At 36.4% G+C, this 27,155-nt stretch overlaps 1 protein-coding gene across 5 annotated transcripts in view; it reads right to left on the minus strand.

Annotated features, from left to right (window-relative positions):
* The window catches only part of LOC113236790 (GATA-binding factor C), a 121,800-nt gene that overhangs the window by 63,147 nt on the left and 31,498 nt on the right, over positions 1-27,155 (minus strand). For 3 of the 5 annotated variants that reach the window (XM_026472968.1, XM_026472969.1, XM_026472970.1), the window contains exon 3: positions 8,256-8,798. In XM_026472968.1, the coding sequence (XP_026328753.1) occupies positions 8,256-8,798 (543 nt within the window). The remainder of the gene's footprint in view (positions 1-8,255; positions 8,799-27,155) is intronic. The other 2 variants (XM_026472971.1, XM_026472972.1) reach the window with 1 other exon arrangement.

Consider the following 27,155-nt stretch of genomic DNA (forward strand, 5'->3'; position numbering starts at 1 on the left):
TCGCTTCTCCTCTTTCAAGACAGTTTATATTTGTAAATAGGAAAGAATACGATTCAATTTACGGCATAAAAATTCGAGATTTAAAAAAAATATACATAGTTCCTGGAATTAATTTTATTGCCAACAAATTAGCTAGCAACATCACCGAAAATTGCACATTTGTAAGTGTATATAAACAAAATACTCAGGAACACATCCCAAGTTGTTATTAGCATTCATTAGGGTAGATAACAGAGCAACAAAAGCGAGTTGCTATAAAATAAATTGTTGTTGCAAAAATATTCGAGAGCGTCTAGCACGAAACAGAGCGGAACCAGCGCAGCGCTATAAAGTATTACCTACATGCTAATTTTCACTATATGTAATTGTTCCTATGTAAGTACGTCTAAAACAATTTTCAACGCAAGCTGCAACATCTCATCCATGAACTACGTTGAATTGCTAATCCAACTACAAAAAAGGGGAAACGGATAAGTTCTACTCTTGACACCTAATTAATCAAAATGTCTACCCAAGCAATATTTTTTGTTACTCTATAAAATGTTTATATAATTTTAAACGACAGTTTTAATTGAAGAAATTCTATACTTTTATTATATAGCATGCGTTCGAATATACGTCCACAAAAGTATAAAGAATAAAAGTATTCATGCAATGAAATACTATTAATATTCTGACCCCAGGTAGAGCCGTCCTCCGGGGAAATTCGCGTTTAAACTTTGATGTGACTCATTTCTAATCAAAGTCAGCAATTTCATTGATACCCTGCGTGGTTAGTAAGAGGATATGTTCACATATGGGCCGCGAGTGCGCCGCCCACAATCTCTCTCTAAACTCGATTACCCCACCGATGATTTACCGAGATCGAATTTAGAAGCTCATCTCGTTACACCTTCGCATCCTCTCTTTAAAAAGATTCGATATAAGCGTGTATAACTATCGACTTGCTGCTAAATTGATGTGGGAAAAAATTCAACGTTACTCATATACACGTATAACAAACAATAAACTCTAGAGGTCGTTCGATATTAATTTACGAGCATATGATTGGGTTCGTTGCCCTAGAGATGGTATCGATCGTATTGTGTGTATATCGGTATGTATCTATTAATGATATGTATCTAGATCTGATTATCCGCGTCCCTAGGCAGACGCCACGACCGGCGCGCTGAATAAATAACGATGCTCTACGCAAGGACCGCACCGCCACGTAAAAAGGAAGGTGAAAGTGCCAGAGCGACGATAGAAAAAATATGTTAAACGAACCGAAAATATTTTATGAGCTTTAGGCTCTGCAGCCATTCATCTTTTTTATGTAAAACCAGATCACAACCGGCAATTAAATCGCCCGGACCTTATCGAAAACTTATTGCGATCGGACCGACGACTCACTTTTTGGACTAACCCTTTATTTTTTGTTGGATCGATAAAGCCTGTAATTTGCTCCGAAGTTTGTAATAAATAAACACCAATAACGATTATTAGGAAAAAATAACAGGATATTACTTGGCGCATGGAGGTTTATGATAGTGTCTCTCGGTCTGGGACTGATTTGGTTCAATAGTAACGTCTCTATTGGTAAAAACGGCCGTGAAAGCGGCCGCGGGCGGAGCGAGATTTACTGCCATCTGCCTTTCATACATCGACATTACACGTATTATTAAAGAGAGCATTTCTGATTAATTACTATTACCATATAATTGTTCAATCCGGTTCAATTGGTACGATAACTGTGTTTTAATATGTTCACACAGAGAGAGTTATTTCTTTATTTCCTTTGAGGTACCTAACCTATGTTATTATCGGCCGTATAACTTCTCTATTACGATTTCACTATATGCCAATCGGACAAGATAAAGAGATATTGGACGCAAAGATTTAAAGCGCTATTAAATTTGGCAAGAGTCGGTGTCCTGGATTTCTTAAGAAGAATGGAGCCTAAGCGAAAAATTCCAGCATTTGTTCTAAATTAGAATGCGGCTCGGCCTTTATTGCCCCGAGTGACGTGCGGTCGTGACGCGGCGGCTCTACGTGACCACGATAAAAGATTTTCATCTGCCATATTTACGTAGGCGAGTGGGCGGTTTTTATTTTTCGAGACTCTCCAAGCGAGCGCACTCTGAACGATGGAGTGCGCAAAGTTTTCACACGCCCGTTCGCGTGGGGAAAACAACGCCACTAACTCCCGCCAATTTAGCTGAGAGCGCAAACTTACGCGTCCGGAGTGATGTTGACCTTAGAACTAGCGATGCGTTCTATACAAACGGAGACAGGCCGTTACTCTAAGCTGAGACCACAAAGTAAAAAGCTTGGACATAGTCACGTACTACGTTAATGTGTAGTAGGGTAATGTAATTTAAATGAAGGACTAATTCGCTCCCGTGTAGCGTGACGTGCTCTCCGGCGCATCGGCCCATCAACACGTAACGGCGAGGCTATTTTGCATACAAACCATTAAATTATTGCTCAAAACTTATTCTTTGTTGCGCCACAGAGGCTGTTATTACGCCTTAATTATATGCTTGTATGCAAATAGAAAATTTTAATGGAAGCCGATGGTCTCGCGCGGAGGCTCTCTTTTATTGAGCATTGTGTTTTGACGTCAGGAAATGTTCTACATGCTTCCAATTACCTACACCATTGGATTGTTTACTATTCATAACAACTAAAACTGTTTTTAAACTGATTAAGATCTGAGTACGTAATGTTTCCGTTTGCAAAATAATATATCTAAATTGCGCCCAATTAATTTGATTTGTATTTTATTTCGTCGAGTACATTGTGAACACAAAGTGACCCTACAGAGGAATGAAGCCATTTTTCATGGCGGCTGCATCAGCAATCGCTCGACAGACGGGCGGCCGTATTTGCATTTATTATTAGCATACTGCGAGATAATTACGTGTGACGAGCAGCAACGCTGCACAGTTGCATTGGCCGGCCGCGGCGTAGTGATTATACCGGTCACTCGTATTGAACACTTCACTAATAAGCGACCCTAGTTGCTGGTGTTTTTGTAGACAAGCCTCAATTTACTTATTAGTTTGTTGAAAGGTGCATTTGCATGAGTTGTTTGTAATATTACTATGTAGTTGTCTTTCTCTGGCCACTTATCTGCTGTTCATAAAGTTACTACAATTTATTGTTCCGATTTTTTTCCTTTAATAAAAAACATATAGTACAAGTACTTATAGTCGAATACATATATTACAGATATGTACTAAATACAAAAGTCCATTATTCTCTGTTTAATAATTGAATTAACCACCAAAGTTCCGCCAGTGGTCAACGTAAATGCAAATTTTCGTTGCAATTGTATCCCACATTGTTAACCGACAGACCGTGACGGCATTATAAGCATGTTCGCCAAACACCAAATTTTTCATTTGTGTATTTGTACATTTACTTGTATGTATAATCTAATGTACTTATTTGAGTAAAAATTTAACTACGAGATATGTTTTTAAATGAAGAGTGTGAGAGAGAGAGAGAGAAAGAGAGACAAAGAGAAAAAAAACTGAACCTCGAACTCGCTTATAATTATTTACATAATATACTCGTGTTTGTAATTTGAAATGACAGTGATTTCATAAATTAAAACACAGATATTAATTACTTATAATGATACTAAGAATTCGAATAAAAACGTTAAAAATACAGAAAGTAGAGCGTCAAGAATCTTAAATGAAGTGTGGAAACACCAATTACATACTCTAGCATTATTACTAACACATAAAAATGTACCTGAACAAATACTAATAATGTAGTCTAGTTCATTCCTCTTGGTCGGCCGTCCGTGTCATGCAGACGGCAACACAGTTTAATACAACGCTTTTCAGATATTTACATACATTTAACTAATTACCTATATCGTCAGGTTGTTATTCGTATGTCGTATGTACGGTTTGTTACAATACACACATAAATACGCTTCACGTCCTTTTCCCATCAGGGTATGTTACAAAACAGCTACAATGTCTGCAAATGGAAGCACTATTTTAATTTTAGAATTTACTACAAGTAACACATCATCAGTGTAGGCGCTAAACAGCCATTCGGTGTAAAGTGGTAGTATGTCTACTAAAAAGTACATTATTATGTTCACTTAAATCTGTACTTCACAAATAAACACATAATTAATTCAAATAGCGTCCAATTCCGAGAGAGGTAGTATTGTTTTAGAAAGTCAGCGGCAGAGAATGCAAGTTAAACCTTACAACTCTGTTTATAGTAATTTCGATAAGATAAAACGACTGCGGAGACTCATTTATTACTCCAATTAATCTCGATGTGACATTTGTCAGAATTGCCCTTTTTGAACACAATACGTCGGACAACTCATCGTTTTTCTTTTAAATCTTACTTTCTAAAAACACATTATCTATGTACATAATACAAAAAAAAGAGCCGTGGTAGCCTAATGGTTTGACCTACCACCTCTCAATCAGAGGCCGTGGGTTCGAATCCGGGCACCTCTAAGTTTTTCGGAATTTGAAATTTACCATGAGCTTTTCGTTGAAGGAAAACATCGTGATGAAACCTGCACGTGGCCTAAACCGCCGCCTGAGAAGACACTCGCGCTCATCAGTGGAACGTCTAAAACGTGTTTTAACTTCACTCTGGAAAAACATCTACATTTCTATATTCAACTACGAGTATATTCCAAATTTTGTAATAACGTCATTTATAAAACGTTGTTTACCTACATATACATATTTTTCCGAAATTCGTAAAAGTCAACTTGTAAAAAATACAACACCAAATGTCTGTAGCATTTCGAAACCTATTAAGTTAAATAACTTATAATACCCATATAAAGGATAAAACGGCCTGAAGTAAGACCCCGCCTCTAACATGCTTAGAAAACTCAACCGCGATCGGTTGTTTCCAGTAATAAATGATCATAAATGGCCTAGAGCAGAATTAATAGAGTTAAAAGCTTTAATTCCTCAAGCAGTTTGCAGGAGGCTCGAGGTCAGGCGATTGGTAACAATGGAATGGGCCACATCCGGCGAGCCGCATTATCATAATACTGCTTCCACCGTTGAAACAGCGAATACCACTACCTATACTTTACTTCGTAACTTGCTACTAGCTTATAGTTGGGTATACTCTACCTTAAATCAATCAATTCGAATAAAGCCTTAATGCGTTTGAAATTGCTCTTTAATGTTATCAAAAATGTTTTTTGTAGGGGCCTACTAATGATCGATTTCCTTAAATGTAGTGGCATGACATCTTTCATGCTTAAGCCTACTTGTAATAGGTACGTCGTGCAATAATGACCATACAAAGGCACATTCGCACATGAAAGCACATACTGTCGTAACTCAAAAATTGTGGAATGGAGAAAATTAGATTTGAAAATACAGAAATTAATAATATTTAGTTACTATAAACGAGAATGTTATTTTTTGGTTCTGTTCAGATTACTGAACATTAGTTCTGAATAAAAAATATTGGATTTTTTTATGACACCAAGTGATGGGACTGTACCCCACCACAGCAATACACTTACCCTTCAAAACTGGAACGCAGCTCATATTACTGCTTGGCGATAGAAATCGGAAAGATGGCAATACCTCCCTGGACGAATTCTTTCACAAGGAGCTCACTGCTTCAAATCGTGTCTTCTCAATTCAACCATTTTAAGTTAGACAGTATTTGGTTTCACGTACGTATAGAAGACAATACTATACTAATGTATGTAGCAGTTACGTAATCCATTTGAGTCTAGAATTGTAGTTCAAAATTCGCCTAGAACGCTTGGCGACTGGACCCGTGGTGAAAAACTGTTTAATTAAAAACAATAAAACGGCCTTTTGTTAACTTAGTCATTCGAATACAAAATATTTCAACGACTAATTATAGAAATACAATTTCAATAGTCGACTGCAACCGCGTGTCATATTCGTGTAGAACATTTTAGCTGCTAGTGGCGCTCTACATTTTTTAAGTACCTACATTAAGTAGTATAGAATATTCATCAGACTAGCTTCTAAAACATATTCATAATAATTGCCTACAATATAACGTTAGTTTACAAAAGTTAAACATCCGATAATAAACCCGAATACCCGATATATCTCACAAAGTGATAGGAAGATTAATTGTTGTAATGACCGCCTTAAATCTTACCTACTCGCGGTAACACAATACCCTTTTAATTAAATAAATGAACTAATAGTCAACTTCCAATTACTCCGCACTGCCGTATATTACGTTTTTTACCACAATTAAAGTTAACATGTTGCTTGAACAAAAACAGGTTAACGATGCGTGAATGTTGTGTAAATTAGAGAGCAGAAAATGTCTTAGCAGGGTTTGTGCCGTACTTCGCCAAACAATTTCTCTAATTTATACGAGTAACCTCGTACTTACTTTACAGTACCCGCCTACATGCCATGAGTTAGTTAATCATATTTATTTCTTAATTTATTAACACTACTGTTGTAATCGCAAATTTGAAATAATTTAAGAGTTATTCCTAAACTCAGATTAAAACTTATGCATAAAACTTTCTCAAGAAACAAATCCCTACTTTCCGATGTCTATCAAGCATTACGCTAATGCTTTTGCAATAGCATTCTAATTACTCCATGAGAAAACCTTTATGAAGACCTCAACCTGACAGTTCGTGAGACCGTGACATGATTATTCACTTTAGAATTTCACTAATATTGAACAAACACAGTGGTAGTTCCATTTAATGTTATTCTATTTAAACTAATGCTGTATATACACAATGAAGAGACAAAAGTGACAGCGTAGTTTCCCGTCCATTGTCACTTTAGAACGAACCACACAATTATATTTTAAATTTAATTCAAAGCGGCATTACAGCTCTAATGCAGTTAATACAATTAACATTGAGCAATTCTTTTAAAGTCAAGTATGTACTCATAATGCCTATTATTGCGAAAACTTATCCAATTTGCAGTTGTAACAATACTCAATTTAATATTTTAAAGGTCATGTCAATATATCCCAGAGCCTTTGGTGCTTTAAACGCTATATTTAAGCTTATTGTAATGTACTTTGGTATGGAATCTGTTGTAAAAAGAGTCCAAACAAATATTATGTAGTTTATAAAATGTACAATTTGTAGAAATTTTAATCCGTCCGTTATTTAACCTACAAACATTATAGACCCAATAGAGACAAAACTGTCAAAGGCGGTTTTGGGATTCTTACTATCTTAAAGACGTCGACGTCGACGCTCTCTCAGCATAGTTCAAAAGGACACTCGCCAGAATACGATATTTTTACAATGACGTGACTAAAAACTAAATAATCTATTTTATTTCAAATTTATTGTAACATCGTGTACGTATTTATATTACCCCGTTACTATTCGCAATCTTATCTCTGATTACGTCCACCAGTTTCAAGAATTTTCACAACAAGAGATTGCCCAATAGCCGCATTGTAATGAAATGACTCGGCTATTTTGTCCAAAATTAATAGAAATCTACTTAATTACTAAAGTAAAAACAATAGAAAGACGCAATTAATAATGAGAAACCGCTTCTTTCTTTCTTCTTTGGTCAACATCAGAAAAGGCCGCGCAGTTCACATCTCGCGGAAACAATTAGAATTTCGCCAGCGCAACCGAAACACGTACTATAACGAGTGTGAAAGTACTAATAAAGATGATCTGTGTGGTAAAACTGTAAGCTATTTATCACGGACGCCGCCGCAAATCTGACTGGAAATGTTAAGATTGGTTAGTACCTCCACCGTGAGCAGTTAGTAAAGCGTTAGACATCGACACGATCCCAAGCCGTTGTTGGCAACCGCCGTGTTACAGATAGAACGTGTGGCGCCACAACCCCGGTGCAAGATACGGCGCTTATCCGACCACATCATGGCCTACAACATTATTACTCTACAATGCCACTCGCGAGTACCAAATAATAATCTCCCTCCCGTTATCCAATTAATAAATCGCAATAGTCGAAGAGACAGTCTGCACTGAGATTCTAATTACGAGGCCGCTATCGTGGCAGCTATTCTGTAGTCTTGGATAGCTTGAGGTATTTGATTTGTTATATGATTAACAAGTATAAGTTTTGAAGTGAAAGCTCTCAATTGATAAAGTAATGCAATTTTGTCCAAGATCTGATATCACTGTTCTCAGTCTAAAGTCTAGATTGTTTAACTGGTGTGAGTGGTCGGATAAGCGCACTACGATGTCGTGAGAGTGTTAGGTGCAGCGGGAGCGGTGCAGTGCAAGGTCCCGGCGGCACACTCACCGGCACTCGTTCGCGTCTTGTTCGGCCGCGGCTTGCTCTGCTGTTGCGCCCCACTAAACCCCTTCCCCTGGTAGCCGTAGTAGTCGCCGCCGGCGGCGTTGTACTGGGCGTTGTATTCCCCAGAGGGCTGGCTCGACTCCTGGGGACACGACTCCGGCTGCGCACCTTCACGTTGCTTCGACGGTGGCGCACCCATCATAGGCTTGACGTCTCCACACAACGGCAGTTCCTGCTGCTGCTGCATGAAGGCGACACTCATCGCTGTCGCATGAGCGACAGCAGCTTGGTAGTCCTGTTGGCCGAGAGCCGCCGCCGCCACCGAATCAGGTGTCGAGTCTTTGGGCGGCGTCGGAGGAAATGAAAAGAGGGGGTGGGGGTGATGGTGCTGCGCGGGGGACAACGGCTTGTCGTTTGGCGCTGCATCTTGCTGGAAGCCGCTGCCCCACGCGCCGCTGCCAAGCGCCTTCGACTCCAGCCACGGATGCAGCGGCGTGTGGAAGTGTGGCCGGCATACTTGACCGCTACCGCTGCCCAGCGTTCGACCTGTACACCAAATAGTAACTTTAATTCCTTTAATATAATCTGGCGCGTAAGTTAAGTTGTTACTTCGGAGTAAATGCGCTTTAGCTTCCAGCCCAATAAATTCACCATCCTCCTCCTCCCGGAATAAAATGTATTTTAAATCACACGTTGACTATCTCAAATATTAAATAGGGCGAGGGTTCTTTAAAGGCTGTCTTGATATAAAAGTGGCTATCTTTACATTTTGTGTCCGGAGTCATAATAGTGAAGGCATTAGCGTCCGCACTCGGATTCCCTAAACCTCTCAAAGTTTACGAGCGTTTAAGTGTCCATTACCATGACTTAGAGATCTACTGATAGATAGTCATTGTAATGCGAGTCCGAAACCCAGTGTCATTAGAACGCCGATTTAGAAGTATTTTGTTATTTCACGATTACCTAAATTAATATCATTTGTTTATAACAACCGGTCTTTCACACGACATCTTCATTCAACCGATTATGTATTAAGTTATTTAGGCCAAGATCTAATGGAAACTATCCGCCAAAGAGTAATAAATATTTTGTGAATTTGCATGTACAATTTGCAATTATAAAAATATTCAAAGAGGTAGGCAATTACGAGTAAAACGTAAAATAAAAGAAAAAAGTGTAAAATTTTCGGACCTCGGGATTGCTCCGGCCCTGGTCATGCTCACGATTCATGAATATTCTCAACTTTTATGTGTATTTGATAAACAAATAATAGTTACTGGTTCCCGATGGTTGCGCGGCGAACAAAGGCAGTTTTTCGGAAATTTCAAAAGCACCGTGTCACAACAGCGGGCAATTAAAATAGTAGGCCAGTTGGAAATTACATTAATTACGATCAAAGTCAGTTCGGATGATACACAGCGGTGATTTGTTTGCGCACAGACATTATGTATTTTGATTGCTGAACAGATTTGCGAAATACATGTTCAAGTAACAGTCTTGTTTGTTTTTCATTGTCTACTAATTAGCAATCGTTCAAATTACTGCACCGTAACGTTTACTCTTGTTGATTTTCATTCTTTATTTTGCTTCTAGCCAATGATTTCAATGCCTCTGATAATCGCATGTCAGTATTTGTAAACTCTATATATTTATAACATGTAGATAAGGTGTAGCAAACAAACAATTTGTTGGTTTACATTTTATAAACAGACGTATCTACAGAACTCACTCCCCTTTTAATTCCACAACGCAATTATTATTTATAAGTGAAAGCAAACATATGTACGGGTGTGTTCAACGAAGGGCCCGTATTTTCCCCCGATTGGTCCGTTCTTGCAGGGGCCAGCCCTTGGTCTCTAATTCCATGTATGGTAGCATCCTTGTGGTGCACTGCGGGTAGTTAATTGTTGCTTACTCTTGCAAAAATTGCTGATTTTGTTTAGAACTTCATGTGACGTATAGGAGGTAGCGAACCTAATGTAAAGTACAAGATATAACTAAAATGAATGTAGTGTATGGATTGGCAACTTTCCTCCAAAGTCCTGAAAATTTTATATAGGTTTCTCTTCTACCTTATTAAGGGCTTTAATTTCGCACCGTTGGTGTAATAAGACCACATCTACTATAAAAAAAACTTATTAGGATAAAGGTTAAAGATTCTACAAACTAAATTAGTCGATTAGATAGAAGAGTTAAAAAATTTCACAAGTCCATAATTTGTTTCATGTAATTTTAAGTTTTTCGTTGATTGTCACGATGTTCGACCACCATGATATTGAATTATTTTTGTGAAATTATTTCACTAGTTTCTTATAATTATTAATTCAAAGATCATACATACACTTAATAAAATAATTCCTTCGATCCTGCTGGAAACGAACCAACGTCTTCCATCAAACCGTGCCAGATGCTATGCCAACTAAACCACGGAAAGAACTAGGGGACCTTACAAATTTTTCCATGTGCTTGTTGCAGATCTTTGTTTTTAGTTTTTAACGACATTCTTGCCATAGCGCCATTTGTGAGAAATCTATTTCTTCATGTAGTCTTGTTTCATGTAGTTCATATTATTTTGTCACTTGAATGTGATAAGAGCACTTTGACGTATGTGTTTTTATGGGTACAATTTATACTAAAAATTCGTTAAATTTAGAAAGAAACTCAACGAAACGATTTGTCGCCATAAAACTAATACTAAAGATAAGGAAAGTTTATCTAAAATCAAACGGCTTCGTCCTTGAACTTTAAAAACATAGCTGCCCGAAATAAATTATACCTCTACTACAAGTAGATATATGTAGAGATAGACCCGCATGTTAGATCCAGGTGCTGATCAGAGATTATCAGAGATCTTATCACCCCGCACAATGCTGACTAGTCACAGGCAGACTTTGAGGGGAACAACTGTAATCAATATGAACTGTAATAATTCCAAAAAATTTTAGAAGGATGTCATTCATTCTTTACCAAATGTGTTGAATTTAATTTTCAGGCTAGTATTCTCTATTTGGTGCCTATTTTTAATCGACTTCAAAAGAATCAAAAGAAAAGGAGGAGTTCTTTGTATGTATGTTATGCGATATATGTGAACCGATTTAGACGATTCTTTTTTTGTTGGAAATGGGGTGCCTCTGTAGTGGTCCAGTTTAAAATTGAAGAAAATATTCCACCTCTAAAGGTGGCAAACTGGGGATTGCATCCGGTTTCGTGCACTTTTCGGTAACCGATTTCAATAAAACTTGGCAAATAGAAGTAATTCCACGAACATTTGAGGTCGGTTTTTTAGTACTCTGTACTGAGATTATGATTATTTAAATATTCGAGTGTATTACCTTGAAATAGTAAATAATTTTTCAGGATAATACTCTCGAATATTAAGTAACACTTCATGATATTCTATAATATTTAATAATAAAAATTGCCTACGAAATTTGGTACAGAAAACTATCCTGTACCTAAAAATTACCCAATATTTGCAGGTTATTAAGTATTTCTTTATGTGTTGTGTAGTGTGCTTTTGGAGGTTATCTTTACGTAGGATACTAGTTCTACCTACTTGTGTATCACTTACTAGGTTTAATTACCCATTTAACTTGCTAATAAACGAATCATTATTGCTGTTGTTTCAATCAAAACAAATTAATGCAAATATACTCAACGTACTGTTTTCCCGATACCCTTCCAGTCCTACCTGTAAAACTACTAAAAGAAAAAGCTCCGATATTGGCGACAGTAGCAGAATCGCCATTAAATCTAAAATTAAATTGAATTGAGCGACACGGAATAAAACAATAATCAATCCAAACTGGCGTCACATTAACCCGAGTACACACAGTCGTTTTGACAGCGTCCGCGACAACTGGGAGCCACCCCTCGCGCGTTAGGCCGTGTTCACAATAGCTCCCGCGATGGCGGACCGATAACGCGCGTATGAATAATTCCGGTTATCGCACCATCTCGCCACATGCCCTACCTGCCCGCTACCACGATACACCGAATATGCGATTTTCATTCGACAATTTCCGTCTTTCCTATAGGGATTGTCGTTACCTTTTTGTAGACATAGCGTCGTGGTACCAGCCACCACCGGTACTTTTTATTCATTAAAGGGCTGTAAGTTTCGCCCATTGTATTAGATACGTCATTTGTGTGCCACTAAGCCCTGATTGTTTGAGGATTTCGTGTTTTATAAGGACCTTGGTTAATAGCAAACAAAACTACATATACCGCAGTAAAAGCAGCGGAAATTGAATTAAGATCTCATTTGAATTTGTCTCTACGTGTACATAACAGTGGTTTTATTTACACCAAACAAAATAAGCCTTTATGAGGGCATCACACAACGCATAAAGAAGTACAATAATTCATTTACGAGGCCGAAAACGAATCACCACCACTCTTAAGCCTGTCTCTAGTCCAACAACTAATCCCTTTACGAAAAGTAAATCATAAACCAATCATAGGTTTCCCACAGGCTTTGACGAAACAAAACACCGGAATTGAACCCCAACCCCTTGGCCCCTATGGCCAATACCCGGCAGATGCACTACGAGATCTTATCACGCACCACGGGGCCCTGCAAGTGTTGTTCAAATTGACGACGCTGCAGCCGTCTTGTTTATTCACTGTAACGGCTTTTGTAACCCCTTTTGCGTGTTACCTTTTTGACAAAATTTAAGGCCAGCTGGTTAGAAGAGCATCTTCCCTGTAAAATGTAAGATTTGGCTTCATGTCAGTAACTAGATTTGTAAGCCATGTAAATAGAGAACCGAAATAAATTTACCACACGGAGAAATAAACATCATTATTTCACTCTAACACTATAACAACTATAGAAATAGCTTCATCATTCATAAATTATATGCAATAGAGAAAAAAGTAACTACAAAATAAAGCTAATAACACATTGACTTCACTTAACCGCCCCCTTTACATCCACAAAAGTATTAAGGCGTGGTTAAATCGAAAGCGAGCTCCCTGCTTCTTGCCTCGCGGTGAAAATTGCCCCTTTCGGCCCAAAACCGCTTCGTAACTGGTGCATATGTACGTAATACACCCTAATGTGTGCATGTCCTTAGCAGCATGACGTCTTCCGGTAACAGTTACAATTATTTCCCTCAAATTGTGCATTGAAATTTCGTTGCAAATGAGCAGGAATCTCGAAGGGCCTTGTATTGTAAAATTACTCAGATGAAATACTCATAAGTACTCTTATGTCATTGTTGAAAAGAGTTTTTACACGCACAGTATGATTTATAAAAATGTTAGATATGCAATATAGAAAACTCAGCCCTTTATCGCCAAGGTATTGTCGTGAGAACTGTGTGGCGTCCTACAAGGTCGCAATGGAGCGTCGTCGTCGCGTCGGTCAGTCTACGCCGGTTTATTCGCTCATGACATCAGCTGCATTCGAATGCGCGGTGCGTGTCGCGCATGTGTTCACACCTTTATCACAGATAGATGCACCAATACGTCTCTTCTTCTCATTGTCTTTAGACTCGTTATCCTTTGTGCCCCATAACTTGTTCAATATTTTTGATTACAGTATTGTGAGTCTGTATAACAATTGTTATAGAGGCGAGGTTTCTTTGTCCAGTATCCCTGTGAAATGTCCGACGTGTTAGCGAATGATAAATGTAGGCGTCGGTATCGCGTATCGGATCTGGCCGTTTGCACGCCGAATTAATTTTAATTTATTGATCGTCGTATCGACGCCGAGTATTTTAGGTGCCTACTAACGCTGCAATATAGCGCTCGCTGTCTTACTTTTAAAATTATTTATTTACTGCATCGTGAGTTCTCTGACGAAAATATTTCTTTTTTGCAAGCACGCACCCATCTTTGTTTTTGTGGTACGATTTTATTCATATTTACTGTTTTTACTTTACAATTTTCTTATTTATTCAGCTGAATTAGATTACGATTGATTCAAGAACCACGATTTTAGATTTACTTCCACATTTAATATTACATACAAGCTTTATAGCCACATGTCACGCTGGTTTACGTCATAGCAAAAATTCTACAACATTTATTACGGTCGTTAATTTCAGACTGAAAAAATTATTCGTAGATCGTAAATGACTTAATCATGTATGCAAGCAGCGTGACGGTTAATAATATGGACGTAAAATATCCGTTAATTAAGTCAAAAAAACCATTTAACGCTTATATATTTTCACATATTTAATTTAGAAAAGACGTGCCCTTGTGAAACAAAGCCACAGCAGGATTTCTCCTTAACAAAAATCAGGTTATGAAAATACACTACGTATATTATGAATTTAGTTGAAATGAGGTTGTCCGACAAAATGCACTTTTCTTGTTCGTATATATACAGCGTCGTTAAAAGTAATTTTAGTACTTGATGCGGAATTTGTTCTTTAATTAAGTCTGTGTGGTCTTCAATAACCGCAACTCAAGAACTGTCATTTACCTAAAATATTCATAAAAGAAACATTGCTAACATTCTTCTCCACTCAACTATACCTTCGGTAAACACTATCAGATGATATTTACTCGGAACTTGATTACAAAATAACCGTCGACATTACAATTTCAAATATTCACAATTCAAAACAAATGGCTGAAGTTAAAAAAATATTATTCACCGGTAGGCACCAAGTATGCATTAGGAGTGACATAAATAATAATGCGTCGATGTGTGTGTCTTGTACACTATTTTACTTCTAATTCTTTTTGAAGTAGTACCATCCTAAAATATTTTACGATCGACACGAGCGCGTCCCGAATGGTAAATCGTGCTTGCGGGCGGTCACTTCTGATTGGATTATAATGCTTTTATATTACGATTCTAACTATTCCTATTATTGCTACCGAGTGGCGTGTGACGAGGACAGGCGTCGTTGGGAATAACAACTAATGTCAGCGGAAGGCATCTCGCAGGGAAAACGACAGCGTTGTACAGAAACATCGATTTTACACCGTATTGCAAATCCGGGTTACGTCAATTTTGCACTTTTTCGTAACAATTCTTAGCTATATTTATTTTATTGAATATCATGATGTTTTTACTACCATAATATTCATGAATTTTTCTGTGAAAATACTCCACTTAGTTTGGTGTTATTTTTGATATAAACATAGAACAAACACAATTATAATTTCTCTATGTGTTTGTTGCAGATTTTGTTTTTTGTTTTAACTGATTTTTGCCGCAGCGCCACCTAAACTTATGAAAGTTCTGAATAAATTTTGGTTTTATTTTAGATAGTTTATGAATAAACCTTTACTGTTTAACCTACGATGATGTACCATTTTTCCCACTAAAATGTACTACTCGGTGTTGATCCATTATATGGACCACTGTGGTTTTCCTAACATTAAAAGTAATATTGTGTATTTTTCCCTTAATCATAACAATGTTTAACAAGTTATAATACCCTCTCAGCATTTACATTTGAATTTAACAGTCAACATGGCTGCCACTTTTGACTTGATGCCAGAGAAATTTCACATAGAGCCAATATTTAAAAGAAAAGCATTTTCTTTTAAAGTACTTTTAATTGTTATTATTGTGTAGTGATATATTATTTTGTGTGTCGATATCGACGAGGCTGTCAAAACATATTTCTGAGGACCATACACTCCTACTTTCGAGGACCGGAATTGGCCAGCAGGCTGTTCTTTACCCGATACTGCACTAGACAATACATACCTAGAAATTGAATGCCGCGTTCGTCCGTAAAAAATTGTGCAATTAGTATAGTACCTTAGCATTAAAAATCACTCATAATTTTGTTGTAACCATTGTTGATGAACGTTAATAAATAATTAAAATTAATAAAAAAAATAAGGACAACATGAATCTAAATCACGAAGTAATGAGGCATTTTCGATATTCTCCCATGTTAAATCGACATTCGTTTCGACAGGAGCTTGTATGCTCGGATTAGTCCACGTTTGTCCTCTCGCCTAGTCAAATGAGACGACGTGGGTGTCTCATATTGATTTAAAGCATACTATCGTTTCGGATTCGGCTTTCGATAACGCTACTAAAACATTAGGTTTTTCAATAAAATTAATCGTAATGAGCAGGTAAGCGATTATGTTCAATCCTGCTTTATAAATCAAGCAAATGACAATTTATTAATTTATTGGCAATATATGGATAATATCGTTTTATTACTAGCAATAAATAATGATTTTCATGTTAATTTTGATTTATAATGTTAGTGGTTTTAATAATGAACCAATTAAATCGCTATCTTGCGTGTACAAATCAAAATACGTGATGCCTTTACAAGATTGTTTATAAAAAATAGGAGGATGATCCGAGGACTGATATACCGTATTTACCTTCTCTTTCTAGAACATTACAATAAGAATTTATATAAAAATAAAAAATATTTTTGCGCCACTTCTCTCGTATGATTCATATTATTTAGCAGCAGTAGAGCTTCTTTTGAAAAACTTGGTCTAGAGAAGTACTGCCATCTTGTCCATTTCAAATAGTAATGTGAGCATTAATGCGTTTTTAAGGGTAAGGGAAGGGTGCTGGTAAAATTACAGACACATGGGACTTGTCAACTTATGTCTCAGGGCGATGGGCGCAGAGACAGTGTCCTTCAGATCTTTGCGATTTGAAGCTCTCAGTTGCACTACATCTGTCAGGAATAGAAGTATCGCTTACCACCAAACGCACGACTTGATCATCCCTTCACTTGGTATGATAGATAAGAAGATTGTTTACAAAATTATACCGAGTAGTAAAACACTGTTTCTGCTCTCTCTCCCTAGAACATTACTTAATGGATTTATTAAAAAATATAAAAAGTTTTTGCACCGGTTCTCTCAAATGGTACATATTTGCATATTTAGATAGTGTAATCGCAAACTAAAAATTACAAAGTAAGATAAAATGTGTATTTTATCTTACTTTGTTTTGCAACTAATATTGATAAGGTAATAAAGTAACGCCTAATTAAATTAAACAACTCGGTACTTAACATATTTGTTACGTCTTGTTGCATATGTTGAAAATATAATTTCTAACGTATGCACTTTGCATATCAAATTCTTTTTTTTATAAGATATAGTAAAAAGCTATTTAAAAATGTACTGTATACATTAACCCATAGAGTTTAATATTGTCGGAATATTCGTATTTGTATGCTGTATTGTTGTTTACAGTTTTTATTTTCTTATAAACTCATAATTTCTCATTAAGCGGCGTTTGGAGAATAATTTAACATAACCAATGTCCGGACACGAATTTTATTGTTATTGCATTTTAATAAATTCATTGTTCGACTTGTCGATGGCTCCTGTTTCCAAGTAACACTTCAGGAAGGAAGTACATCTTTTGTTTCTCATTGTTTATTGATTATGAGCGTTTGTTGAATTAATAATTTTAAGATGAAAATAAATAGCTGTACGATGTGCTGAGGAACACGGCGGAGACTTTAAGAACGTATAAGACTATTAAAAACTAATATTGTCTTAATATAAATATTAAAAAAAAATTGTGCCTGTAGTGGTACTGTACTAGGTTATCATCATAAACATACAATGGTATTATTATTGATACGAAGATCGCACAAACACACAGAAAAATCTCTTGAAAGAAAAAAGACTCGAACCGGTGACATTTTCGCCAAACCCCCCGCTGCCATTCTTTCAACTAAGCTACGAACCGAGTTAACTTATTGCACATCATGCTTGTTGCACATTTTTGTATTGGGTTTAAATGGCTTTCTTTGCCACCTGTGAGAACTTATGAAAGTTTCTTCACTCATCTTTACAAAATGGATGAATATCATAGTACTAATAACATGATACTTTATAATTTTATTAAGTTGAAAATAATACAAAGGTATGTTACAAATTAAAAACCTAACAAACCCTAATAAGTTGTTATATTTAAAAATGGAAAGATCGAACACTAAAAAAATTCATTCGATGGGGCTGGATTCGAACCAATTTCTTCCAGTAAACTGTGCCAGACGCTACGCCAACTAAGCTACGAAACAAACTATCGGACCTTACGGATTTTTCTACGTGCTTGTTGCAGATATTTCTTTTTGGTTTTTAACGTTTTTGGACTTTTTTTGCCGTAGCATTACAGACCAAAAACGAATATTTGCTACAAGCACATAGCAAAATTCGTAACGTCCGATGGTTCGTTCCATGGCTTAGTTGGCATAGCATCTGTCACGGTTTGCTGGAAGACGTTGGTTCGAATCCAACCGGTATTAATAATTATAACAAACTAGTGGAGTAATTTCACAAAAATAATTGAATCTCATGGTGGTCAAACATCGTGACATTCAATAAACCTTTACGAATAAAAAATTACCCTAACAAGTTATTAAGACAAGATTACTCCCATACAATTTATCTCATACATCTTTCCTTCAACGAGAGCGTGCCTTACCGCAGACGTCCTATATGCACGCCGACTTAAATAAGAGAGTTCATAGATCCGTAAAAAAGTTGTGGGGCCAACCGCAGGGCAGTCGGATATGTCACGGTACACTTGTGATCTACGAGATGAAACAACGCCGCCGCTTTGCTATGCCGGCTGCGTACGCGCAATCGCAGCCTGCTCGAGAAATTTCCACTACGCTTGATGCGACAGGTCGACGTTACGTGTAATTGAACAATTCAATTTTTGGCTTCATTTGTAATTGTATGGACTTAAGTAGCTGGAGGTTACGCTTATCAAACATTAAATTTGGTCAATGTAGACATATTCATATACAGTAATAATCTCAGTACATAGTGCAATCGGTGCCCTCACTTATGTATCCACTGTTTGTACTAAGTGCTGTACAAATAGTGGATACTAAGTGAGCACACCGACTGTACTAATAAAAAAAATCGACCCCACAAGTTCGTGGAATTACATCTATTTGCCAAGTTTTATTGAAATCGGTCACCGGAAAGTGCGCGAAACTGGATGCATCCCCTAGTTTGTCACCCTTACAGGTGGAATAATTGTTTTGATTTGATTTAATGGGACGATTACTGCGAACCGTTTTTCCAACAACAAATATAATCATCAAAATCGGTTCACAGACAGTTACCGGAGTTATCGCGTAACATACAATAAAAAAATACAGTCGAATTGAGAATCTCCTCCTTTTGAAGTCGGTTAAAAATAATATAGACTTCGTTTCTTTACTTCTTTACTAAGTCTTAAAACTTGAGACATAATTGTGTATATATTAAAAAACCGATCTCTAAAGTTTATTTATTTGCTTTCACTGTTTTCCTTACAGTACCGCAGTTGCCTCAACAATAACTGAAACGTCTATGGAAGTCCTCGACAAAACGAATCATCAATGAGCCCTAACACAAGATAGCTGCCGTACAGTTTTGAGGAGTTCCTTTTATCTGTCTGTCATTTTCATCTTCAGATCTACGCCATCTACTTTACCACAATATTTTATTTTCGTTGGAATTACATCCATATGTTAAATTTTATTGAAATGGATTATAATAATAATAATAATAACGCACACACTCGACATAGCCCCGCACTAGGGAAACCCTATGTCGCGGGTGCCATGGACACACAAATAGACAATTACAAATTACACCCAAACTCACAAGACAAATAAATGTAGGCCATACAAATATTTCTCCCGGCCCGGGAATCGAACCTGGGACCTCTGCATGTCCGGCATGGTAACCGTTCGGCCACGGAGGCAGTTAAATTACAATAGATTAACAGAAAGTGGGTAAAAAAAATCAAAAACTGAATTCATTCCCTAATTTGCCACTCTTAGAGGTGGAATATTTTCTTCAAGTTTAAATATATTTATTTTGTAGGAATTGTAGGAATTGGGTACCGTGGTTCCACGGTTTTCAATTCCTACAAAATAAGAATCATCGAAATTGGTTATCAAATGTCGGAGTAATTGCGACATAAAAATACACAATATAATCTAAAAAGACGTTCTTAGTCTTTTTTTTGTAGTCCGTTAAAAATAACTTAAAACGTAGAGGCATTTTTATAATGTTATAAAGTTTTTAAGTTAATAAAGTTTCATAATGACATGTGACTGGAAAATATGATAACTTATTCAAGTTGAAGTTAATAGTAAAAAAGTTAATAGTAAAATAGTGAAGCTGAATCAAAACTCACAACAAGACTTCGTCAAAAGATGCTCGCTTAAGACGTAGCTTAAGACGGATGCTTCGCAGAATATTATGTTAATACGACGTTGCTGGCAGACGATATGACCCCGGTTTCTAAAAGATTACTGCCTCTTCACCTCACGGCTTCTTTAATACACACATAAATATATGAAAATGAAATCCACATAACGATGTACTTATGTAGTGATCAAGACGAATGTACTGGTTTAATACTGGATTTTCTGATAACTTTATAGTTACAAAAATGTAGTGGTTCAACAGAAGTTAATGTAAATATACTTTATTACTCGCACTAACAACTTAGGAAAACAGAGAGTACGTACAGTTGGCGCCTTTATTACTTTAAGAAATTTCTTTTACGAAACCTTAGTATTTGTGTATAATACAAAAATCATTGTACACTGGAATTAAAATGTTTGTAGTTGAAAGTACACTGTCATATACTTTGTTCAAAGTTATTTAGAATATTTATAATAAGCAAAGTGCATAAACATTTATTTAAAAATATATAGGTACCTATCTAATCCACACGTAAAATAGGCGCCTAGTCTTCGAGTTGTGGACGACCATACCATACGATATCATACCTAAACACTACAAAAAGGTGGAATTATGATAACAATTTTCACATTAACCACTGGCCACATATACCAGAACATTTACTCTAAATGAAAAGACGATTGAAGCAATTCTTTTTTCAAATAAAACGTTCTGGTATATGTGGCTAGTGGTTCATATAAACATTGTTAAGTTATCATAATTCAACCGTGGTTTAGCGTTCCTCTAAATATATCCATGAGTGTAGTAAATAATGTAATTAACTACATACACAACAATTAGCAGCGTGGTTACTGAAGTTATATCCTAGTATCAAACAAACACCAGAGGAGTCATAAGAATAACGGCTATAAAATAACGTTAGACACGACACGACATGAGCACAATATGAGTCGTCATAATAATTTCCATAATTAATAACCGTGCGGTCACGATGCTCTGAGCACGTGATGTAGGCAGCTGGCCGACTAAGGTTCCTTGTAGATCTCGCAAATTGTTTTTACAAGCGATTTATTGGGTCCTACAAGCCATGGCGAAATTACAAGTTTGTTAGCGTCTAGGTCTGTCTGACCCCACAATCTTGACAATGGCCGGGGACCGCGTGTTCTGGCGTAATGCCTATAATGACGGCGCCCCGGCAGCCTGCTTACATAACCACTCGTGACTTGCGCATTACGGTATCGAGAGAAAAATAAGACTCCAGAATACAGGGTCGGAATCATCTATGGGTTTCTTTATAACACTCTTAGAAAATCAAACATTGCTTTAAAATCGTGGCTGTACACAGTGTTTATAGAGATTTTAAATTAGTTGCTGAAGTAAAAGGCTAAATACTATATAAAATACAAGTCATCACGAAGTAGAAGACCAGAAATGCTTTAAGAATTATTTTTCTCATTAATTGTCTTTATTATTGTAATATTATAAAAAAAAAACACGACTCATTAAACTAGCATGTATGTTCAATGCAAAAATACCAGTCGTGAATTCTATGAAAATTGTACACAGTTATTTCATTTTCATTATTTATTCAATATTATAATAAACAAAACCAATGGCGTTTGAGTGGTAATATTAATTAAAAAGAAAATATCGCCTTCAATATTTGCTCAGCATAACTGCAAAAACTCGGTTCAGACACGCAATCGGTCTAGACGCCAGGGAAATAAATTTGAAATAAATAAAATTGAAATAGATTTACATATTTATGTGATCAAATTCTAGATTTTTATTACAAGTAAGCTTAATAATAATAATATAATAACGCACACACTCAACATAGCCCCGCACTAGGGAAACCCTGAGTCGCGGGTGCCATGGACACACACATAGACAACCACAACTTACACGCAAACTCAGGAGAGAAATAAATGTAGGCCATACAAATATTTCTCCCGGCCCGGGAATCGAACCCGGGGACCTCTGCGTGGCAGTCCGGTATGGTAACCGTTCGGCCACGGAGGCAGTTAAGTGGCACATTTTAAATATCATAGGTAAAATCAATGACGTCCTATGAACTGTAAACATAATGTTTCGAAGACGAATTCTGTGACCTGACGGTTAGCATTGTGGACGCTGGATGCGGAGGGGTTACCTATCAGTACTCCGAAATGACACTTTCCAGAAATAACATTTGGTCGAAATTTCATAACCTCGAAATTAATTTTGAGAGGAAAATGTTTTTTCTTTTAAACCTTCCTTTTTACGTCAGGAAATTCTCCAAATCCATGGGTATCCATGGATACCCTCCGCCCGATAAAGGGTTATGTCGGACTCTTACCGACTAAAACCTGACGGTGTTCTCTCTCCTCACCATGTACCGGGTTCACGGGGGCGCTTTCGCATTCTTCCGCGACCCCGGTTTTCTTTTAAACATAACTTAACCTAAGCTAACCGAACCTAATCGTGTCTTTGCGATAAACATTCAAAATATCCTGAAATAACAACTGTTTCGTTATAATTCGGTTTTCGGTGTAATGAAAATTCAAGCAAACGTTATTTCGGACAAAAAAAAATTCGACTTTATGGTGGAGGTTACCATGCCAGCTTCGATTCCTGGTGGTGGTCCTACCACTTTGGTAAATGAACTTTACTAAAACGGTTCCGGGGGTCTACTCTCGTTCTCGGTCCGACATTCGTCCAAAACAATTAGGTACTGTAAAATAATGAATACTCGACTAAATTAGAAGACGCCTGATGCGAATGAAGCTTCATACTTGACGTCATTATCTTTTAATTTAGTCGAGTATTACTTATTTGAAAGTAATTGTTTTGCACTAATGTCGAACGGGGAATGGAGAACCTGGTCTAGGTGTTCTGGGAAATGCCCCAAAATGAATTCCATTTCTCTAGTACTCATACTACAAGGAATTCCGTAAGTTGAGATCAGGTAATCGATGTAGTTGTCTAGCACATATAAGTTTTAGTAGCAGTAGATCTCCTCGTGAAAGAGTTCGTCCAGGTCAGTACTGCCATCTTACCTATTTCTACCGCCAAGCAGTAATGTCAGCATTACTGTGTTCCGGTTTTGAAGGTAAAGGTGCTGGTGAAATTACAGGCACATCACTTGATTATTATAAAAAAAAAGTTTGGTACTTGATTCACAAGTAGGATAATAAGTGTAACATTTGACTAATAAATTTACGCCTATTCACTATAAAACCGCTCTTCTCGAAAATTCCTTTAAAAGAATATTAATGAGTACTGAGTCCGTCCCGTAACACGCAGTTTCGAACCCGTTCACGGATCGTCAACAACCTATAGCTTAATCCCACCCTATACAACGTGAAGTGACCTTTAAACTATTTCGTAATATCGACCGACTTTTTGTTTTGCTCTCATTATCACAAGCAAAACTAAAGCCCATACAATGTATCTTAAATAAAATTTAGTATTAAGGACTGTATGAAAGTGGCTCGGGTATTAACGATGAGTTAACAAGACTGGCCTAATGTATTTAATATTAATAGCAATAAGACTGCCGAGATACAATACTATGAGAGAGTAACAAAAATATAAAAAGGCGCCAAAAATCTTGTAGTACCGTCTAATTTGGAACGTTTAAATAAAAACTATAAACACAACTTCTGTCAAAAACTATTTATTACATGAATATTATATGCATACTTAATACTTTTCTAGATCTGACCCTCTGTAAAACTGAATGGGCCCATATCAAGTTATTTATTTTTGTTTTATCTTTTTACAAACGACAACATTGGTTTCTACAATTGTTTTAGAACTTCTACTAAATGACTAATATTTTATAAACTTTCTTCAGAGTGTGCTCACAATCAAAATAAATCTGTTACAAAACAAGTAACTAAGTTTTATTTTGTTCAATAAAGATTCTTATTTGTATGAAAAACAGGATATAAAATTAAAATACAATTAAAACAAGAATTATGTAGTGTAACTGTACTCTAGTTGTGAAAGAGTTCGTCTTAAAAATCCTTAGACAAAAAACGTAAAACCTTAGTAGAACTCCTTGTGAAAGAGTTCGTCCATTGAAATACTGCCACCATACCTATATCTACCGCCAAACAGTAATGTGAGCATTACTACGTTCTGGTTTTGAAAAGTACCTAAGTGTGCTAGTGAAATCATTGATCTATGAGGCTTGTGTCTCAAAGCTCCGAGTGGCACTGCAAATGTTATGGTAGTATCGTTGACTATCAGACGCACGACTTATTCATCCCGTTATATGATATTATAAAAAACAACTAGTATAATTGTACTTAATCCACTTTTCATTTGGTTAATGAATCGTATCAACTACTAACTCGCCAGTCTTGAATAATAGAGTAAAAAAGAAATTGGTTTTACGAGCTACTTGTTAATAAATTTTCTTTAATAACTCGTTGAATATTCTGTTCGCTAATGATTACCTAGGTGCCGATAAAACTAATAATTAATTTTAAATCCATTTTAACACGTTTACTTTTTGTACTTGTCTTGAGCTGCAAGAAGTATGGAATATGTTAATGGTGGTAGGATTTTTATTTCAAACTAGCTGTACGAACGTTGCAATACCTACCATAAGTAATTGTTACTGTAAAGTGAGCATTATTGCGTTCTGATTTTGAAGGGTAAGGGTGCTGGTGAAATTATAGGCACATGGGACTTGTTAACTTATGCCTCAGGATGACGGTGGCAGTGCCCCTCAGATCTTTGCGATTTAAAAGCTCTGAGTGGCACTGTAATTACTATGGACTGGCGTGTCACTTACCATCAGGCACACGACTTGCTCGTCACGTTACTTGAGATCATAAAAAACCACTGAGAGAAAAAACTGAACTTTGAAAGAACTTTGACAGAACAGAGAACTTTGTTGTTTTTTGAAAAAACTTGCTCACCAGATATTTTGAAATGCTTTTAATACTTCAGAAACTTTTACGGGCGTGTGCACAACAACTCACAAACATTATACCGCAATCTATTGAATATAACAGAACGCATACGGGACAAACATACCAACAAACACTAATTTTTATGAACTCGTTAGTGACGAAAAGAGAGTATAAAGTTTTTCACGCGTATATGAGAGTTTCATACTCTAAGCGCTTCAAATGATCTTGAAAATTGACGTATCATGATAGATTCATATGAACCATAATTCAATATGGCGGACGATAGACGCCTTATAATGTCCGACGATACCTGAACGACCAATTTTTGCTTGTTCCCGTAGAAAGGAAATCATCGAGGTCACCATTGCAATTAAAACTTGTGCCATACTGAAAATAACTAACAAGAATATTTTAAAAAACTAAAAAATAAAGTAAAATCTATAAAACTCAAATACCTAAAACTAAGTAAGCAAAATTTGTACCTTCCTGTGAATTGTAAATGAAAGGCAAAGTGGTGAAAACAAATGTAAGCTAAATATTAAACTTTGTATAACTTCAACCTATGAAAAGACTCAACCTTTACAAAATAAACTTTCAACAATCAACCTTATTACCTACATAATAATTGTTTCACCTAAATACAATGATCATACCAAATAGAATCATATCTACAAGGACATCAATAACGTATTATCATTGCAATCGGACGAGTCACAGCTAAACAGTGTACGAGATAATAAATCACAGATACATTATTAGTTACTTAGCGGACTAGTGGATGATTGAATCAATGTTGCGTTGACAGATTGTGTCGTGCAGCGGATTTTGTTAGACCTCTGACTAGAAACTTGAATATATTGAATACCTACCAATCTTATAGGATTTAAATTATATTAAGTATTATAGAAATTACGTTAAAAATATACTATTGACAAAAGATGCATTTAGTATACATTCCCATATTTAAAAGTGTTTTATAGCTTGTGCATGTACGATTCTTATATTTAATAGCAGTAGAACTCCTTGTGAAAGAGTTCGTCCAAGTACTGCCACCTTAGCTATTTCACCGAAGCAATAATGTTGAGCATTATTGCGTTTCGACTTTTGAAAAAAAAATGGTTGAAAAATAAAAAATCACCGTTTTATTTTTCAATTTACCTAAGAATGGCGATTAAAAGTAAACCACACGAATACCTTAATTAATCACTCATTACATATTCTGTGGCTTAGACTACTTTAGAGACGTGGTTCATCACATTGTTACTGGTTTGTTAAATAGATATTTACAATCCAAGCATAGTACATACATACAGTCGTACCTGTAGTCGTGGTTTATATATCACGCATTGACTTCATTATGCAAATGTCTGTCATCGATTCAGCCAGATCTAACTCTGTACATATCTACCTATCATAATTATGTAGATAAAGGAATTTATAACTGACCAGTGAACTCGGCGTGAGAACTCAGTTTTGCATATTAATTTTACCGATAATCATTATAATCGTCATAAACTTATACGTCTCAAAGCTGGACACCCTTACCCTTTAAATCCCTTACACTTCAAAACTAGAATACAGTAACACTGATATTAATGCTTCACACCAGAATCAGGTAAGACAGTACTACCCTGGACGAACTTTTTACAAGGAGCTCTACTGCTACTTACTATTTTATACCATACAAGTTGTTTTTTCCTAATAACTTACAAATAAAAACATTACAGTGGCATTTAGCGTACCGCATATACGTATGTACAATTAATGTAGGTATTAACAAAGCTGTAGTAGAATATTTGTATCCTTGCTAGGCAAAACCTGTGTCATAGATGTATCGGTCTGGGTGTGTTTTGTATCTGGTAACCTCTTA

The sequence above is a fragment of the Hyposmocoma kahamanoa genome, unplaced genomic scaffold (assembly GCF_003589595.1).
Source record: "Hyposmocoma kahamanoa isolate Upper Pololo Valley unplaced genomic scaffold, ASM358959v1 92, whole genome shotgun sequence".
NCBI lineage: Eukaryota > Metazoa > Arthropoda > Insecta > Lepidoptera > Cosmopterigidae > Hyposmocoma > Hyposmocoma kahamanoa.